A 13,184-nucleotide genomic window follows, 5' to 3' on the forward strand; every position below is an offset into this window, starting at 1 on the left:
CCCGGAGGAGTTAACGGTGCTGGCGGTGGGGTTTTGAAATACTGCATTTTTTAAAAGTGTTTGCATGCCTCTGCCGGGAAAAAAAAAAAAAAAAAAAAAAAAAAAAAAAAAAAAAAAAAAAAAAAAAAGAGGAGCCAAGCATAAAAATTCTTTCTTTGCACGCTTGAAAACATCAAGCTGGGCAGAAAAGCTCTCATTCAAAAAGACATTATTTTAGAACTATTAAAAAATTAATTTCAATTCAATTAAAAATTTCTGCAAGCGTTTGCTGTACCTGACCACATTTAACTCACAATCAAATATCTTGCTTCCCTCGAGATTTAAAAAAAAAAACAAACACCAAAAAAACCCCAACAAACTATCAGGCGAGAGCTCTTCCTGGTGCATCCAGCTTTGCTCCAAACCTGTAACGTGACCTCAGAGACCTGGCTGAACCCATCAGTAATGACAGAGCTGCACATCTGTGACAGCAGAGAAAGGGCATTAGTCCCCACCAAAACGGCAGTATACATCTTTCCAGAATTGGAACTATTTGTTGAAAACTGATTCTACTTTTAGGATGCTGAGCTACAGCTGCTGCTGCCTTCTGCTGTCCGCAGTTTACAAGCTGGAATATCAATAAAAGCAGTCACCATGTCAGCCAGGGCAGCTGCATGTGCTACTCCACACAGCTTTCCTCTGCTGACCTCCTGCAAACAGACCTGTGCCAACGCAAGAGCTCTCTGACAAAGCAGAACTCCAGCTACAGGCCTGTAGCAGTTACACAGACCTTTAAAAATCAGTACATGAACACATACAGTACATAAGAAGTTAAGACTTCAGTTTTACTTACGTGTCTTGGACCTTCAGAATTTACAGAAGGAAGAGAACTCTGCAAGCAGTCAAGCTCTTTCTGTTTTTTCCCCATTTCTCTTTTCTGTTTCTTCAAGTGTTTTTCCAGTTCTAAAGCTTCCTTGTGTAGCTGATGCAGGATTTTTATTTTTTCATGCAATTGCTGTTCAATGTCTTCCTTGTTGGCCTGTGATAGCTGGAAATAGCATTAGGAGGTTGGGTAAAACAGCTGAATTGAAAATACACAGCTGATCAACAACATTTTTTAAAGTTAAAATCAGACTGCTAGTTTAGCTTAACAAGTTGTCCAAAAATGAGATATTCATTGTTTCATGTCTTCTTTATTTTCTTAAGATAACAAAAAATTATAGAATTTTCTCAAAAAGAGAAAACAGAAAGACAGTTTACTTACTGTAAGTAGAAATTTCATACCATTAGTCTACCATATCAGGAAACCCCAGAACCCTCAACTGGACCATCATCCTAAAAAGTTTTGTTTTCAAATAAAACTTCAAAAGCCTCTTGTGTAATTCCTTCTTGCACTCTTAAGAAGACTATCCAGAATGTCTTTTTTTTCCCCCCTCCCAGTTATGACTTCTGAAGATAAAATATGAAAACCTGGTCTTTGATTTTGAGGCAAGTTTAAAGACTAAAAATAGCAATAATTTGACAGTTGAAGAAATGGAAGATACAACTTAGTTTAATGCTGATAAGTGTTGTTAAATTAATTCTTGCTGCCCATTATGTTGCTATGTTGCTTATTATTTGCTACACAACTAAACATATGCAGTTATAATCCTCCCTGAAAGGCTTTTTCTGATAAATCAGAACACATTAAATCCATACAATTATATTGAGAGATTCAGCTGAAACTTCCTTTCTCATGAACACGTACGTCAGGTCACCAGCACTGCTTATTAAGTTGTGCCATTACTGTGTTACCTGCTGTTCTGTCTACTAAGCCATTAAGGAGCTATAACCTTATGGTTATTGCAAATGAGAAGGTATGTTCAAATTCAAATCCAAGTCTCCTGCTGCGTAACGCAGCGACCCTTAACTGTCCACTTACTGCAGTGCTTCAATCTATATTTACATTTTTCCAAAGCATTCTGGAAGAAGTTAACAACCAGCAGCAGCACTGCATGGAACACACCTAGATGCTATTAACTGCACTACAACTCTGACAACTTGTTTATAAACAAGCTACCTAAAACCCTTAAGATTTTTCTGATGCACGACAAATGGATTTACATATGTACAATGGCCCCTTTAAAAAAGCATGGGGAGAAAACCATATGTTATATTTTCTACATCAACACTGGTTAGAATGCTTTCCCTTGCTATTCATGTAGCAACTTCTTCACATACTTTTTTCTGAGCCAAAGCATCCTTCAGTTGTTGCAGTTCCCCAGTTACCTGCAAAACCTGTTGCTCTGCATTTCTTGCTGCACTTTGCAGTTCTTCTAATGTTCTTTGTGCTGCATAAAAAAACACACAACCCCACAAAATAAATTATAATATTCTGTATAACACTGGTATGCCTGTTTTCTGTTAACATGTTAATCAGAATGCATTTTTTAAAAACAATAATAATAAAATACATTCTAGTTTCTCAAAAATTGTTTTTTTTAATGAGTCTTATACAACTAAAACCATAAAATATGAAACCTCCCTATAATATTTAATCCTTTAATCCTGAGTTATCTTAAAATAACAGCAGAAAGAAATGGTAACAGTTTTGACCGAAAATGCATCAAGTACACTCTTTGGAAATCACAGCACTTAGAGCCTTTGACACACTATTGCCATCTCATGTCAAATATGTATCATTTAATCAGTGGAATAAACTACATTGATACACATACTATTTTTTATTTATTAAAAGTTAAGAACTTACCTGAACAAATCTTTTTTTCTTTACCCTCTAGTAGTTCATCTAGAGTTTGGAGCTGCAATTTCAGCTGGGGTTTTCTATAGAAGTCATCTTCATTTGGTTGCATTCTTCCAATCTTCATCTGCTGAGCTTTGTAACCAATGTAGCATTCTCTTATAAACATATTTCTTTTATACCTGGCCTTACCAATGTATGGGCTTTCACCAGGTACATTATCAAGTTCAACATCCTGAAATGTATTAAGCAATATGTCTTTATCTCAGAAGTATGGTTGCAGCCAACTCATAGTATACATTTAAGCCTCTTAAAAAGCACATAAAGGAAAACCAAGCTGAAATCAGAGTAATTAGAAGCAAACAGACTACACTTGACTGTTTGGCCTTGAACATTCTCATTATTTTGTAACAGAATTAAAAACAAATAAACCAAATTGCTATATGATCAGTTTATTGCAAAGGGGAAATGCCAGTGGATATTTAATGGGAGGAATTTTTCTTTGTATTTTAGACTTAATAGTAATATAGATTGTACTTAGTTTATTACATTATTGTACTTAAACTTTACTCAAACATAACTTAAAAATATTATTCATGTTTGTAATCAACATATATAAAGTCATGTAATGATTACTGATCTTTAAATTTCTTATGCAGACTCCTTTCATTCAGGCATCTCTACAATTTCTTTGCAAGCATGACAGAGGTTAGCTCTACTAGGAGGAAAAAAAAAACCAAACCTGTTTTTTTCTAACCCTGTATAACTCAAGAACATTCTGGCTTGTGGAATTTCTCCAAGTGAAAGGGCCTCCAAAATTAAGCCAGAAGAGAGGAGTATAGTTTGTTTGGTTAATAGTAAGAATGAAATACTTGTTCACTGACTCTACTTAGCTAAAACATACATGTATTGGTATGTATACTAATATTCAACACGTGAATGTCGCTCAGATTCAGTTTAGTTCAAATCTTGTAACTTACGATTTTAAAATTAAGTTTTTCTGTTTTGTAACTAATAACTCTTAATAAAGCAGTATCTAATAGAATTATAGAAAAACTATTAAGTTCAATGAAAACATCCATTATTTTAAAATTATTACCTCTGGTGGAAAATAATTTAAAGGCTCAAATTTTGCATCAATCTTATAAAATGCCAGTTCCTGCTCCAATTCATACTGCTTCTGGCAAGCTCGGGTTAGCTCCATTGTCTTCTGCTTTAACTAATAAACCAGTAAACAAAGTAAGCTGCATTCATGCAAGTGTCATCATTATCACAAATTTCAATTCAGTAGAGAGAAGGGCAAAGACATCAACTTTGAAACAAAACTCATATTAGAATAATTAAGATGGTGTGTTTTGTATCAAGAATATCAAAGTGCAACTTTATTACAAGATACAATACGATGACTAGGAGTAGACAAAAAGCCCACAATTAATATAACACAAATGATCACATGAAAGGCCTTTTAAGTTTACACGCATTAAAGGTTTGAAAATAAATTTGTCACTAACTTAGGATAAAAAAAATAATTTGGGTACAATCCTTTAGCAAAATCTAGGCCAAGTAACAAATGTACTTACTGCTACTAATGAGCAGTGAGAACTATTAACACTCACTGTCTGTAAAAGAAACAAAGTATCTCAATTGTCAGGTGTATAGACTCTACCATTTCACTCTAGCTTAGCCTGGTGCTAGTTAGGTTTTGAATTGCTTTTTTTTAACTAGAGGTCCATCATGTGATTTCTTTTTAAATCAACTTTTCACACTGAATACCTGAAAGAGAACATGCAGCAAAACTCCAACAGACAGTGGAAAGCAGGACTAATGGAGGAAAAGAAAACAGAACAGACTGGAATAAAGGAAAGGCTTAAAGAAAGATTCTAAAAACAGATATATGTCATGCAAAAGGTTAACTGTGTTTCAAAGGAAACCAAAAAGTCAACAAAATTGTATCCAAAACCCACAATGAATATAAAGTCTCACTGGAACACTTTACAGAAATGTTCCTACTTCAGTAAACATGCAAGTAAATCCTAGAAATAAAAATGAACATGCAACCCAGGAGCACAGTAGGGCTACCTTCAGTGAGGAATAAAGGCTCTGCGGAAAGGGAACTGTGACAAACCAATACACCAGCTAAAGGAAGAAAGAAGCCAGCAAAGTTTGTCATCCAAAGGATAAGAGTGGGTTAAGCTGCAAAATATATGCTCCTAAATCTCACTTCACTGAAAACTACACTATAGAAATAGGCTGCTGGTTACTGTGCGTGTTCACAGACGAAACAGCTATAGAAGTGTTACCCACAGATTCTGAAGGATAAAATTTTAGAAGACAAGTCTAACAGGCAGGATAAAAGCCATATATTAAGTTCCCATCAGGTTACTCACAACTGAGCACACACAAGTAGTTTTGCATTTTATAGCTACCAATGAAAGATACTTATCAGAGCTAAGTTTTTAGGATGATGTGAGTACAAGTAAACTAACAGACATTACCCAAAATAACAGTCAAGGGGTACTACTGACATAGAACTTGCATGCACACCTTGTTTTTGTAAAAGCATTTAATCTTTTCCCTTATTGCAACAGCAACAATGCAGGAGATTCAATACATCAGCAATTTAGCAGCTACAGGATGCTTAACCTTTCATCAACTGACAAAATTTTAAACAAAGAAAAATAACTAGACGCAAGCAAGTTGGTTACTATAAATGAACGATACTGATTGCTGGTTCAACATACTTACATTTTCCACAGAAAGAATACCTAAGAACAACTGGTCAATGAATAACAACTCTGAAAAGTTGCAGCACCTAAGTTTTGTCTCTCAAACATAAATCTCCAGCCATTTGAACTCTCACATAGACAACTCTGTTTCTGACAAGAAAACTATTCAAAATATTTACATAGTGCAAGGGTTATTCTTACCAATTCATTTTTGGTGTTCAAGTTCCTTTGTAGGTCTTCATAGCTTTGTTTCCGTTGCAGAATCTTTTCCTTTAATGATCTGTTGACCTCATCTTGATGATGTAGTTGCTGAAGCACTTGGGACTGGTTAAGTTTAAGGTCCTCCAACTCCTTTACTGTGTTTTCCAACTGTCTTTCTAATTTATCTCTCTCTTCTGAAAAACAAAATAACAGAAACATTCAAATAGAAAATATTTTCCTTCTAAATTTAAGTTTTGTGTCATTCACTTTAATTCTAACACATTACTATTACCTAAATCAAACCTCTCCAGAGCTTCCTGCCTGTCATAATTTGTCACTGGCTGTCCATCCAAGTTTTCCAGTGCTCGCAAGTGGAATACGGTGTACAAGGAGTAGTGAGGCAGACTTACAACTGGATTATCAGCAAGGAATAGAGAGGTCAGATCTTGTAGAGGCCTTAGTTTAGCTATATCACGGAGCTAAATCAAAGACAAATGGAACAATGATTAGATATCCTTCCAAGCACAATTAAACCCCCATCAGTGAATTTCTGATGGTACAGAATGTTTTATGTTACGTCCATATCAAAGAATCTATTTTAACATTTAAGCTAAAGAATAATCTATAAAAACCTACCAAAATACACAGCACTAGAACTAAAGTAACTTCCTCAAATCACATTGTTTCTTCTATGAAAAAATACCACTGCAAAGAGGGCAAATTTAATGAAGCTTGACCTTGGAAATTTCAAGATAACAGGGCCTGTGGATATATATAACCCTCCATTCCCCCAGACTTAAGTATTAAAAAAGGGAGTTTTTTATCATGAGGAGTACTCAAACAGCTGGTTCATCTCTCCTCCTAGCATGACTCATTTAGGAATCTTATTAAGTTACTTCATTTCATAGACACCCTTTTGTAGCTGCCAAACATGGAAATTAACCTGGATGACAGAAGTAAATCAGTCACCATAATAAACACAAAATAGATGCAAATAGATTATTTACAGATCTCCAGAACTATATAATTGACTTATCATAAGGGATACCATCAATAACATGCAAAAGTCTTCACATTTTCACCAAGATTTTCTAAGCTTCCATAAGCTTATGCTTTCCTGAACAACATTTATGTTTATGCTGCGAATACCTGGTACAGAAGAAGGTTTTTTTGATAAACAACTTTATTAGGCTTACAACAGACTTTGTGGAAAAAGAACAGAAATTACTCCAAGTCAATTAACGTAAATATACCAGTTCACATCATTAAGATTCTGAGCAATTTTGTTCCTAGCTATAATTACTTACTGATGATACTTTATTCCATTTCAAATCAAGGATGCGCAGGGATCTCAGTTTCTTCCCTACCCACGTAGGAATATACTCAATCTCATTCCCTGCAAGGTTCAGCTTTTGTAGATTATGCATATGTTCTATACCTTCAATTTTACTGAAAAAAAAAGAAGAAAAACATAACTTATCATGGACTATAGCAAAATTACAGTATAACTTAGATATTCTGGATAAACTACAGCAAAATCTGTCCCAATTATGATCCAAGAGATGAGTAAAAACAGTTGTTTACTGCCATGGACTCTAAATTCAAATTAAGTTACACCAGCTTACTTCCAAATACTAAGTTAAGATAACAAAAAAATTCACAGCAAGACTTCCTTGCTCACTGTGGCTCACTAAACCTTTAATGTATACGTATCTTTATTTTAATATTAGCTTTATTTTAATGTGTGGTAATTACATTTTAATATGCAAAACGTGTTCTTTTTTTCCTGAGAACATTATGGGACACAGATGAACCCAAATAAAATCTTTTGTTTTTTTCATACAAAAGAAGGATCACCTGTAAACTGTCAGCAGGCAGAACTACATTTTTTTTAGTGTTTTCATTAAAACACTGAACAGCTAATGAGGAAAACATGCTATTTTTTAGTTTACTGGAGCATTTATCTAAAGATATGAGTACCCTAACAAAGTGCAGTAGAATGTGCTCTTGTGACTGTACTATTTTTGGAGTATATACCAATTGTATATAACTCCACTGAAAAAATACAGCAGTAGCTAAAAGCTACTCTGATGTTTTCAATTCCTGTTGAGAGAGGAAGTTGTGCAAATGCAATGTGTAGAAGTGGTAGTGTCTCACTTACTTCCTATTAATTCCTCTGCTGAAAACGCAGCTTCTCTACTGCTAAGTCAGTCTCACGTAAAGGTCCTAATTCACTAACAGAAAAATTAAAGGAAACAATTTTGCTATTGTGTACTGCCTTCAATATTTTTATACCACTCAGACAAGATACCAGACTCTCAAAACAGTAAAAGTGAAAAAGCAATTCAGTGAGTTTACGGCCTGCTTGATCCAGCCCATTCAGATTCCTCTCCTATAAGAAAACTTCTTGTATTATCTGTAATAATATGCAGTAAAAGTTTATTTAAAAATGTAATGCATTTAATTGGGTTATTGTACCTTCATTATGGCGTCTGGAAAATTGCATTTCTGGCTTGGTTGCCTAGGAAAACATGTTTAACTGCAGCTGTGGTATATGAACAGCACTTCCCAGAACTATTTAGCCTTCTAATATCTTACGGCTTGTAATTTTTAAGATCTATCAAAGCCTGTTAGTCTTGCCATACAACTGATGGGAAATTCACCTTAACTGTTCACACACACAGTAAGAGAAATTCAGCTTTATTGTACCTGGGTTTAGCAAAACCATTAGTGTTTCTGCTTACCTGATTCTGTTGTAAGACAAATTGAGTTCACACAACTTCATCAGTTTATCCAACTTCTCAATCTTCTCTATTTGGTTGTTACTAAGATTTAGTGTCTCCAGTTCAGAGCAGTTTTCCAAATTTTCTATGTACTAAAGAAAATAAAATTAATCCCATGGTATTGCAACTTGGGTTTGGTTGGTGGGGATTTTTTGTTGTTTTTAAGAAAAAGGCAGATTTTCAATTTTAAGAGCCATCTATTCATTAAGAAATACAAAGTATTCTAACACTTTATTAATCACAGTTTCACTGTTGCTTCTGAAACCCTGCTTTAGGTACGGTCTTCTGTAGTGTTGAAAGAGGAAAACCAGATTTTAAATTTACAGTAGACCAGCCTCATCTACATAGAGGAAAACCTGCCATTAAAAAACAAGACAAAAAAACCCCACCAAACCAGAACAATCCAAAAGCTAAAAAGTTACTGAAATGGATGGTGTTCTAAACTTACTCTAATTGATCCAATTTTTTTTCTTTTGCGGACATTTTTTTTTAAAACAAAGGATCTCCTTGTAGAACTACGCTAACATAATCAGAATATAGCTGTTTAAATCCATATAAAAACAGACCTTTAAAAAATCAGAATGAATTTTTAACTTTAATTACTGGTTATTTTCAATCACTTACCTTAAATTTCTTATCCCCATCCTTTGAGGAAGAAAGATTCAGTGAGCTTATACATGCCAAATCTTCCTGTTTTGACAGACGTTTTATAAGTGCTTCAGTAATGTATCTAACTCCTGGACTAACACCATTTTCATCTGAAATTAAACAGAGGAACTACCTTCAGTAGTGAAAGAATCGGTGATTTTATTAGTCTTATACTTCACACTGTATACTGGGAAAACACTGAAAATTATTCCCCCACCTTCACTGCCACAGGGGATAAGAAGAAACAGTACACCAGAAGCATTTACAGGAAATGACATGTTAGAGTAAGCATGTATAGCCTTTTGAAAAAGGCACAGTATGCATCTCCCTTTGCCAGTTTTCCTCCCAGCACAGAATGTAAGGAGTAAAAGTCTCATTATTCTACAACACAGCTTTCATTACTATCATTTCCACATTTGAGTACCAAAAGATAAAAGCAAATTCTTCAGCGTTCTTTCTAACTGAGCATACATCTTTAATAAGACAGTTCACAGAACATTAGCTTTTTATGCTTTTAGTATGTACTTTCATACCAGCAGTTATTTATACAATACCTTTATGAAACTTACACTCAAAAGCAGCTTCTACATTTTCTGCTGACATATCAAGTTGTTGGTGCCTCTGCTCTCTGCTTTTGCAAGCAGATGGAGATGTCTGTTGGCCAAGAGGAGATGGCGATCTCGAACTCACAGGAGACATTGGACTAGGTGTCTGAGAAGCTGACATCTGTGGTTTTCTATATAATGCTTCACTTACAAAGCCTTTCTTCATTACCAAAAACACAGAATATCATATGACTAATATCTGGAAGAACAGAAATAAATGTCAGTCTGCATGTAAGTCTAAATCTTCACGGTTTGCATGCCAACAAAGGCGCTACAGAAGCATGTTAAGGACATTAGGTGCTTGCTGTCTCAGTATCTATGTGCTTAACAACATGATTTATCACTTCAGATGATACAGTTTGGGACACCAACGAGGTGACATTTGAAAAATTGGGTTTTTTATCGTAAAAAAGTATTTCTAGCAATGATATGGTGCCAAAAAACATCATCTAAGCCGATTCTCCAATGGGTGACAGCTTCCAGTTTTCACAGGCTAATACATACTCAGAGCAGCATACCTTTTTACTTACACCATTCTATAGCACACCAAGACCTGGCTGAACTGCTTTATGTTTTGCAACTAATCTTGGTAACTGTCCTGTATTTACGGTTTACACAAAGTCTGTCAGGTTTGGAGATACTCTCAACTCAGACCAACAGCTGGTAGAGGGCAGAAAGGAAGGACTGGGATCCCAACTGTTTTTGGCAAAGCTATAAATCACCCACTTTGCTGCTAGAAGAGTAAATACAAGCCAAAAAAACCCCCACAAAACACAAAAAAAAAGGGCAACAGAGGAAAAAATTAAAATCAGTCCAGCACAAGCATTCCTTCAGTGTTTCCCTTTCTGCAAACAAGTAGTTCCGTGAGTGCCTGGGAAATTCCAGAGAAGGTTAACAGAAACTTTGCCTGGTGAGAAATGTATTTCCCAAGGGGTAAGTGTGGAAACAGCCATGCACACATTCCATGCATCAAAGCCCTTGTAGTAACCATCTTCAAGGGACAGATTTTTACTAAAACACTCAGTAAACGAAAAGCATATTTTAAGACATTCCTTAAGACAGACACACATGCTTTTAAGAGAACTTAGAGCTATATGAATAAGCGTCTTGAGAAGATTTTATTCATTAAATCGATTTTTTTCCCCGTGATTCTTCAAAAATAAAGAATGAAGGAGCCAGTCTCTTGTATCCAATACTGGGTGATGTAACTCGTTCCGGGCCAGGAAACCGAGACTAGAGAAAGTGAGGTACTGAAAAGCTCGTTTGGGAAGCTCCCTCATGTTGTAAGGCGAGCATTCGGCATTGTAACGCGGTTTCTTGAGAACAGATTGTGGCTTTTCCATGAAAACCACGCCAGACCTGTCACGCTAGAGCCGGCGGGGAATGCAGACGCGCTGGGCTGCCCCTGCAGCCGAGGGGTCCCGGGCTGTCCCCTGCGCCCTGGCGGGCCCCCGGCGCTGCCAGCCCCCCCTAGGGCTCCCAGCGGGCTCCCGCCGCAGCCAAGGAGCGGCCCCTGCCCGCCTCCCGCCAGGCCCGCATCTGACAGGATGGCGGCGCCCGGCGCGGCACGGCGCTACCGGCGGAGCCCCGGGCACAGCTCCCCTCCGCGGGGCCGGGCTGCGGGGCAGCGCCGCGCCCACAGCCCACAGCGAGGCGGCCGAGAAGCGGCGATGGTCGCTGAATGGGGATCCCGGTTCTCGCCGAGGGTGGCTCCCCTCAGGCCTCCGCTTTGATTATCTGCGTTGACATGGTAACGCCGTCTCACCGCTTCCCGCCGGGCAGCGGCGGGCACGGGCGGCCTTCAGGCGACCCCGAGCGAAAGGCACCGACTCCCAACGCGCCTCTCTCACCTCCCGTACTCCACCAAGCGTTTGTAGTCTCCAGCGGCCACCAGGCCCAATGCGCTGCGGCTCCTTTAAGCGCTCAGCCTGAGGAGCTGAGCTGACACCATTTTGTCTGGTCGTTGGCCGGCAACTGGTGAACGTTCTTGGGGCGGGGCGGAGAGGGGGGGGGGGGGGGCTTCCCGGAGCCCCGCCCCCGACGCAGCTTTCCCGCCGGGGCGGGCCCGTCCGGCGCGTTAGTAGCCCTTGTGCTTTTTCCCGCCGTTTTGCCTCAGCGGTGGCTGCCCCTGTCTCTCTGCCGCCGAAGGGTCGCTTCTGGGAGGTTTTGTTATCGCTAAAGTCCAAGTCACAGTATGAATAAGAAAGTCTGCTCTGGTGATAGTTATTTATGGTGTTTCTTTGTTGTTGGTTTTTTTTTTTTTAATTGGTCTGTGCTTCATGTTAGCCTATCTGTAAAACTGTACGTAGATTAGCTATCCTGAAACATAGTATGTAGCATTGGGAATGTGTGCTGTGTTTGACAGAGGCTGAATGTAGTAGGCCTAAATTGCTACCATTTCCACAAAGGTATTTAAATAAATCTCTTAATGCATTTAGCCTCTGTTAGTTTAGCTTCTATATGTCTAGGTGTAAAATGTAGGGTTAGAATAATTAGTTGACTGTGTCATAGAAAGAATGTAGGGAGGGGACATAATTAGATTTTAAAAAACATTTCAGAATTTTGTTAGACTTCTAAAGTGTTTTCCAATGTTCTTTGCAGTTTGTTGCTCCCTGTTTACATACCAGCCATGTAAACATGTTCATTTCACAGGTATTTATTCATAGGTATTTTAGCTGTTATTTTTAATAATACTAAGCACCTTAAATTTTACGAGATTTTTTTTCTACATGTTGTTGTTTCTCATGTAGTTTATTGCATCTGCTGAGAAGCCCAAGTTGGCCTTCTTGTAATTTAACTTCATATTGGCCAGAAATAGTTTTGTAAATGTCATTCCCGTAAAGGTTGACTACAGTATTTGTTTAAACTTCAGAAGTCTTGCACAACTTAAGTTTAACTTTACATAAACTTATTTGTTGAGGTCCTATGCTTGCATATCAGGCATGCAAAGGTTTTGTCACAAAAGTGTTTTTTGTAAATGCTGTTTAAAATAGTACATGTTGTAGACATATTATGCATTACTATTTTCATATTGTAGTTTTATTTGTAATAGTACTTAGAAAGTTGGCATAATCAGGAGTACAAATGGCTAAAAGAAATCTGCAAGTGAATAGTTACTTCCAAACAAAAAAAATAAATTTTGGTCTAAACATCAGTGCATTATGTTTGATAAAATTCAAATGCCTTTTTCACTTATATGCAAATTTTAAATCACTTTGACTTAAATAAAAATTATTTTCTGAAGGACAATGTGAATCTAAGCTTTTGTTTGCTGTGTTGGTTATTTTTTGCTATCTGAACATTTTTCATGTAGCTATCGAACTGAGAGAAAGTTAGGACTGACATGGGATTACTCTGATCATACTTAAAAATTTAAATCCTACATTAAAAAATTCCTACATTTAGCTGTTCTGGCTTCCTTGGGAGGGGACAATAACATTTCAGTAAAACATGATCTGCAATTAATTATTAACCGTGAGTGAGATGTTTTGGTATTTCTGTT

General features: G+C 37.2%; 1 protein-coding gene across 7 annotated transcripts in view; it reads right to left on the minus strand.

The window, feature by feature from the left end:
• The window catches only part of CNTRL (centriolin), a 36,897-nt gene extending 25,224 nt beyond the window's left edge, over positions 1 to 11,673 (minus strand). For 4 of the 7 annotated variants that reach the window (XM_055720512.1, XM_055720509.1, XM_027809423.2 and 1 more), the window contains exons 1-11: positions 11,533 to 11,673; positions 9,647 to 9,881; positions 9,054 to 9,187; positions 8,391 to 8,521; positions 6,954 to 7,095; positions 5,939 to 6,125; positions 5,647 to 5,840; positions 3,819 to 3,938; positions 2,729 to 2,954; positions 2,200 to 2,309; positions 833 to 1,027 (exon numbers count right to left, since the gene is read on the minus strand). In XM_055720512.1, the coding sequence (XP_055576487.1) occupies positions 833 to 1,027; positions 2,200 to 2,309; positions 2,729 to 2,954; positions 3,819 to 3,938; positions 5,647 to 5,840; positions 5,939 to 6,125; positions 6,954 to 7,095; positions 8,391 to 8,521; positions 9,054 to 9,187; positions 9,647 to 9,848 (1,641 nt within the window). In that variant the 5' untranslated portion in view covers positions 9,849 to 9,881; positions 11,533 to 11,673. The remainder of the gene's footprint in view (positions 1 to 832; positions 1,028 to 2,199; positions 2,310 to 2,728; positions 2,955 to 3,818; positions 3,939 to 5,646; positions 5,841 to 5,938; positions 6,126 to 6,953; positions 7,096 to 8,390; positions 8,522 to 9,053; positions 9,188 to 9,646; positions 9,882 to 11,532) is intronic. The other 3 variants (XM_055720511.1, XM_055720510.1, XM_055720508.1) reach the window with 3 other exon arrangements.
• Between the last annotated feature and the right edge of the window lie 1,511 nt (positions 11,674 to 13,184).

Source organism: Falco cherrug, chromosome 9 (assembly GCF_023634085.1).
Source record: "Falco cherrug isolate bFalChe1 chromosome 9, bFalChe1.pri, whole genome shotgun sequence".
Taxonomy (NCBI): Eukaryota; Metazoa; Chordata; class Aves; order Falconiformes; family Falconidae; genus Falco; species Falco cherrug.